Here is a 7,500-nt window from a genome sequence, read left to right as displayed (position 1 = left end):
CATGTGGGTGTACAAGTGGGCTGTAAAACATGCATGTAGCAATGAGTGTCTTATTGAGTGGGACACACACATACACACACACACACATTCTCTTCTCACTCTCTCCTCTTAGGGCTGGGTTAATTAGTGGAGATCAAGATCACGGAGTTTTTCCCTTTGATGATAAGTCTGTGTGGATGTGTGTTTATATATGTGTGTGTCCACGATTCGTGCCTGAGTTTTTGGTCTTTGTTGGGCCTTAAGTATGTGGGACAACTGCCCACATCTTCCCCCTGGCCCACATACCCACTATCTTACTGAATTACAGTCTTTTGTCTAAGTCTAAAGCAAAAGACCACGATGCGCTACTGTGTGAAAGTAAGCAATGGTATCTCCTCACGTCCCCTTTCTCTGACTGTGACCCCAACCACACACCACATTTCACGTGCATCTTTAGCCTGCTCACCACCTCTTGTCTCCTGCTGTCTGTCTGCCTCTCTGCCCCCCTGTCTATTCATTCTCTTTGCCTCCCTACCTCTGACTCTCTGTAGCCTTCACCTCTGGCTGGGACTCGTGTGAAAGAAAACAGGCACTCGGCTCCTGAGGTCTTACGACAGTGGCCTTGTCTGCTGAGGCTGCCTCAACTACCTCCTCCCTTCCCATCTGCCTCTTCTCTCCCTTGCACGCCCCCCCCCCCCCCCCCCCACACACACACACTGCTCTCAGTGATGGGTGTCGTGCTGATGTTTGCTCTGGTCTTTCTCTTTGTAGATCCTCCTAACCCCTCCCTTCTGCTCAGGCAGGCAGCAGATGGCGAATTAGCACCAATTAGCCTCAAACCCAGCCAAGTCTCACCCTCGTCGGCTCTGACATCACAGCGAAGCGCCGGCGTAGTTCTCCCACCAGGCCTCGGAGCCGTAGGGCCTTCTGGTGGAGGGATCCTCCAGAGTGCAGCGGTTCCTCTCTCCGTGACAGAGCGTTCAGGAGGCACCTCCCTGCCCTCCCTGGGAAACACACCTCCTCACTGGGCCTTGTGGGAAGGATCTAAATCCGTGAAGCAGGTAGCTTTGCAACTTCTCTGTTTCTCTTTTTTTCACACTTCATTTTCTCTCCATGTAGTCCCTTGCTCTCTCTCTCTCTCTCTCTCTCTCTCTCTCTCTCTCTCTCTCTCTCTCTCTCTTTCTGTGTGTGTGTGTGTGTGTGTGTGTGTGTGTGTGTGTGTGTGTGTAATCGGAGGCCAAGTAATGTGACGTGGTTTTCCATCGACCACTACAGAAGTGCGTGAGCCAATCAGAGAGAAGCCCTCCAGTCATCTCGCTCAGGTGTGGCACAGCCTGGCCCTTCCTCTCGGTCTCACCCCAATCACTTATTCTCTTTGTGGGGGGCTGAGGTGCTGTTCATCTCCACATCACCTGTTACTGCCCTGTGGGCACACGCTTTGATCCAAACATCCCTGGTTCAGGGCTCACACACTTCATATCGGCAGGGGAATGGAACACAAACACACACACACACACTTACGCACACACATAATAGAGGAGAGAGGAGGCAGTTCTTTATGAGTTATTCACATCTATTCAGCAAGGATCAGATAGCTGCAGTACTATATAGAGACTCAGAAAGGCCTAACTGTGACAGTTTATGTCTTATCCACGGTTTCCAATATGTTTCCCTCGAACAGTTGCTATGCAGTCAGTGTGCCGCCCCACTCAGGCTGTATTTATGTTGCACGTATATTGTATATGGATTTCTATATACATGACCTTGCAAGGTTATTTGTGTGGTTTTCTGTTATCTTGGCTTTCTGTGTATCAACACGTTGAAGAGCTGTGTTAACATTTAGTTAATGCCAGTCTGCCTGTGCCAAGTAAGCCATTCACTGTGTAAACCTTGCCTTAGTCTTCTTTGGCTCCAGTACTACACTTAAATTCTTTCTTACGGTCGGCCCTCTGTGGCTGTGTGGCTGTCCTCTGCGTAGTGCAAATCAGCAGGTTCTGTTAAATGCTCCAAACGAGAGTGAGACGCTGGAGATCCTGATGTCCTGACAGATATCCTGATAGAGAGATCATGACGTTTAGTGCAGTGGAAAGTGCAGTAGCAGTGGTGCGATACTCACCCTCTTTCACAGGTCATAATGAGGTATGTACATACACCATTTCACTGTGAGTTATACTGTGTATGACTATGTATGTGACAAATAAACCAAGCTTGAAACACAAACAGCTACCCATGCACTTATTACTTCTAACTAAATGAATGACTAGAAATTTGGAATACTAAAAAAATCAACTAAAAAAGCTTTGCATTTATCTACAGCACAGAGGAGAATTGAAAAAGAGCCATCGAAGGTATTGAAGCTCTTTTTCTCACACACACACACACACACACACACACACACACACACACACACACACACACACTCACACACACACACACACACACACACACACACACACACACACACACACACAAGCTTGCCAGAGAAGCAGCAGTTCTCATCGGACTGACAGGCTGTGGTCTGTGTGCAGTACCACGCGGGAACGCCTTCTCTCCCCACTGATCGCAGCTTAGGGAAGAGGAGAGACGCCACACAGCTTCACGCTTTGCTCACACACACACGCGCGCACACGCGCACACACACACACTGCTCCACTCTGCTCCCATGGACTGCCACTGGGGAGCCTGGACACCACTACTGCTGGGTAAGAAAACTGACAGAGCTTACGATGTAGTTGTTGTTGGAGCTTCCATAAATAGGCCTATTAGAAGGATTCAGTCCCAGTGTTATTGGTGCATTATGTAAGATGGAATATGTGAGTTTTAGTACTATGGCACAGGTTGAGCCAAAAGCAGATGAGATGTCAGAATGCATGTACATGTGTAAGTCCATATTCACTATAGATTTATGGCTTTTTCTTGCATACGTTGGTGCAAAACTGCTTCAAATAGAAATTGTTTTGAAGCCAAGACATGTTTCGGCACAGTAATGTGGTGAATAGCTCTGTAGAGTGAATAGAACTTGTTTCTAAATGATATATTTAGGGTCTGAAGGTTTCAGAATATTGTTTAAAGGTGTCTTAAAGTGACAGGCAATGTCAAGGTGAAGGCAGCACAGCTACAAAGCATATTTGTCTGGACTAATTATGAAGTTAGGGAAAATATGCTTCAGTCTTGAAGAATATATGGAGCCCCTCTTGGATAATTGGGGGCTATTTGTACTTGTAAACTCTAGAGCTTGTTAAATAGACACTAAGCCTTTATCTCTCTCTCTCTCTCTCTCTCTCTCTCTCTCTCTCTCTCTCTCTCTCTCTCTCTCTGTCTCACTCGCACTCTCACTCTCTCTTTTCCTCTCACCCTCTCAACACACGCAGAAGCTGTTGACTCTCTCCAGCTAGTATTCACACCCTACTCAAAGATACTGAGACAATGCTAGTTTCAGAGATCTGCTAACAGTTCTGCACTTTTGAGATGTGTAAAGGGGTTATTAACACAGTTACAGCAGTCAAACTGCTTAAGTCTGTGTGTCTGTACGTGGATGTTTGTGTGAAAGTAGGCACCTCCGCTCTGGTTCTTGGGTATTCTGTTTGTGAACATCTACCTGTGTAACATCCTTAAATATCGTATGTTCTTATTTTCGCTAATGATGTAACATCCTTAATGTCTGTATACTCTTAATCTAGCCAACTGTGTAACATCCTTAAAAACTGTAGGCTCTTATTCCAGCTAGCTGTGTAACATCTTTAAAGACCGTATGTGCTAATGGCGTGTTGACCAGCTCTTGTTAAAAATGCGGTGAGAGGTAAAGAGCACGATGTCCAAAAAGAGCCCTTTTCCCTGTATGAAAAGCCCATTGGCCGCGGCTGGATGCAGACACGGCCTGGCGGAGGGGGAATTAGTTTGGAGACAGTGGCTTAGGCTGGACGCCAAGGCTATCCTAGCCTAACGAGGTGGGTAGCAGGGAAGCCTGATCAGGCTGTAGGAATGAGAGAGAGAGAGAGAGAGACGGAGACGGGGGATGGTGGGATACAGGCAGGAGGATGGTGAAAGAGGCCAGGAGGGGGGAGCATCCACGTCCGGGAGACGCGCGGGAGGCTTTTCATGTGCTGTGTTTTTGTGCTTTTACGTTCCTGGCTCACCGATCACACAGCTTGGGGTTATGACCTCTTATGTCACTGCTGTCACAGGTCAACCAGTTTTGGGCCATTCCAGTTTATCTATAGCCTCATTTTTCTTTGACCTCTGACCCCTGACTGATTAGAGATAAGAATTGGGCCATTTCTCCAGTTCTCTTCCTATAAACTGGGTATTGCTGAAAGTCATGTGATTAACTGGCTCCCTGGAGCTTTTCAATGGCCAAGGGAGTTGCTTAAACATACGGCTGATGGCCACCCCTCTGACGGCGTTTTCCATTTCATGCTGTAACTCAATTTACTAGATGTGTTTCTGCTAAAAGTAAGACAAACCTGATTTATCTGGTATGTAGTTGTAGTTAAGTGGTGCTGAGTCAAAGTATTAATATTATACCTCATGTAGTAATAATCTTTTGTATAATACACACCCATGCCAATATTTCATACAGGCATATGTGAGCTGTGTTTAGAATGCTGTATTTTCCAGGTCTGTCTCCTGAGGGTCTTGCATCTGAGGAGCACATCAGAGACAAACCCCCTCAAACACACACACACACACACACACACACACACACACACACACACACACAGACAGACAGACAGACAGACAGACACACAGACACACAGACACACAGACAGACAGAGAGAGAGAGAGAGAAAGGCAGGTTGACCTTTGACCTGTAATCAGAAGCAGCAGGTGGTGAGTGTGGAACTGGAATCTGAATCTCACGGAAAGAGAAAGCAAGAGGAGCACAACAGATCATCAGATAACAGAGAACATCAATAAATTCTGTAACTGAGTAATGCCTGCTGTAGTATTGAGTGGTTGGATATTTTAGGAACTCATAAAATGAGGAAAAGGTTATCGGGCCTGGATTACAGATTTAACTTTTTATTTGTAGATCATGAATGAATCACACAGAATCAAACATGCCAGAGTGCTGTGAGAGAACCTACTCTGTGGCAGCCGTGCAAACCGAGAGAGATGCGCTGGCAAACACTACGGCTTACAGTTCGGCCTTTTCCAGGGTTCCCTCCCGTGCTCTGGCGAGAGGGAGAGAAGTGCAGGATGACTGGACTGTTTCACACTTCCTCTGTGGTATTGTGCAGTAGCTAGCTTGTGTTTTACACTTCTGCTTCGAGGGGCAAATGTGTTTCTGAGAGCTAAGCAGAACAATCGGTCTAGCAAATGGTGTGTGTGCGTGTGTGTGTTTGTGTGTGTGTCTGTGTGTGTGTGCGCTCGTGTGTGTGTGTGTGTGCGTGTGTGTGTGTGTGTGTGTGTGTGTGTGTGCGCTCGTGTGTGTGCGCTCGTGTGTGTGTGTTTGTGTGTGTGTGTGTGTGTGTGTGTTTGTGTAAACCCTCTTTTTTCACATGGCTATCAGAAAACAGTACGACGGGTAAAGGGAAGTCAACAGTGCTGTAAGACGTGAGGTTGGTAGTTTAGTCTGAGCTGCATGCCTTTATATCAGATGCCACACTATGGCGTGGTCATGCTTTAAGCACAGAGGAAGCGATGCAGCCAACTCAGTGTGGTCAGAATTTCATATCAAAACCTGAAGGCAGAGCTGTGGTTCAGCAACTGGGCTCAAGTGGACTAAGTGTGTGCTGTGCATGATATGGCATTATGCCTTATCCTGCTAGACATGTGTCTGTTTTGCCTTCCCTTGTTACTTCTGCTGTATGGCTCTCCCTGTGTCGGAACTCCGCTGGGTTCCTGGGGGCTCATATAAAGGTATCTCTCGTGCACCTTGTCACATTCTCTCTTTTAACAGTGCAGACACGGCCAGTTTATGGCTCCAATTTACAACCTGCGATTTACAGCACTGTGCGAGCTCTGTGCGAGTTTGTACACAGGGCATCAACACTCAGCTGCAGTAAGCTAGCCATATTACACTGCTCCCAGGACTTAGCACATGTCCTGACACATGATTCACTGTCAAACTGGAATTTCTATGCTCTCCAGCTAGGACGACTATGCCACAACTTGATCCAAGTGTATGGACAGATATAACAAAGTTAATGTGCATGGACAGATATAACACAGTTAATGTGTATGGACAGATTTAACACAGTTAATGTGTATGGACAGACATAACACAGTTAACGTGTATGGACAGATTTAACACAGTTAATGTGTATGGACAGATATAACACAGTTAACGTGTATGGACAGATTTAACACAGTTAATGTGTATGGACAGATATAACACAGTTAACGTGTATGGACAGATTTAACACAGTTAACGTGTATGGACAGATTTAAAACAGTTAATGTGTATGGACAGATATCACACAGTTAACGTGTATGGACAGATTTAACACTGTTAATGTGTATGGACAGATATAACACAGTTAACGTGTATGGACAGATTTAACACAGTTAATGTGTATGGACAGATATAACACAGTTAACGTGTATGGACAGATTTAACACAGTTAATGTGTATGGACGGATATAACACAGTTAATGTATATGGACAGATTTAAAACAGTTAATGTGTATGGACAGATATCACACAGTTAATGTGTATGGACAGATATAACACAGTTAATGTGTATGGACAGATATAACACAGTTAATGTGTATGGACAGATTTAACACAGTTAATGTGTATGGACATTTAACACAGTTAACGTGTATGGACAGACATAACACAGTTAACGTGTATGGACAGACTTAACACAGTTAACGTGTATGGACAGATATAACACAGTTAACGTGTATGGACAGATTTAACACAGTTAATGTGTATGGACAGATATAACACAGTTAATGTGTATGGACAGATTTAAAACAGTTAATGTGTATGGACAGATATCACACAGTTAATGTGTATGGACAGATATAACACAGTTAATGTGTATGGACAGATTTAACTCAGTTAATGTGTATGGACAGATATAACACAGTTAATGTGTATGGACAGATATAACACAGTAATGTGTATGGACAGATTTAACACAGTTAATGTGTATGGACAGATATAACACAGTTAATGTGTATGGACAGATATAACACAGTTAATGTGTATGGACAGATTTAACACAGTTAATGTGTATGGACAGATATAACACAATTAATGTGTATGGACAGATATAACCCAGTTAATGTGTATGGACAGAGTTAACACAGTTAATGTCCTCTTCATTTCACAGCCTCACCCCGAACGTATGTAGAACATCAAGAAGCCTGATAGAGACATTAGGTAGCATAGCTCATTTAGTTTTAACCAGTCCTTGGGGGAACAGGATTTGACCTCTAGGCTTTAATAAGATCTGAGGTTATAAGCGAACAACATTAGCCTGTAAGTGTCGGTATTAGCTACATTATTCTCTTATAGTCTTGTAACTCTTCTGAGAGTCTTAGTGATGGAATTAGTCTCTTGGCTAG

General features: G+C 44.7%; 1 protein-coding gene across 1 annotated transcript in view; it reads left to right on the top strand.

Annotated features, from left to right (window-relative positions):
• The first annotated feature begins 2,634 nt into the window (after nucleotides 1-2,634).
• The window catches only part of LOC113573145 (genetic suppressor element 1-like), a 66,786-nt gene continuing 61,920 nt past the window's right edge, over nucleotides 2,635-7,500 (top strand). The window contains exon 1 of the mRNA XM_027003239.2: nucleotides 2,635-2,681. Coding sequence (XP_026859040.2) covers nucleotides 2,642-2,681 — 40 coding nt within the window. The 5' untranslated portion in view covers nucleotides 2,635-2,641. The remainder of the gene's footprint in view (nucleotides 2,682-7,500) is intronic.

This window comes from Electrophorus electricus, chromosome 2 (assembly GCF_013358815.1).
Source record: "Electrophorus electricus isolate fEleEle1 chromosome 2, fEleEle1.pri, whole genome shotgun sequence".
NCBI lineage: Eukaryota > Metazoa > Chordata > Actinopteri > Gymnotiformes > Gymnotidae > Electrophorus > Electrophorus electricus.
Note: the sequence above shows the minus strand (reverse complement) of the source record. Positions and strands in the feature narration are given on the sequence as shown.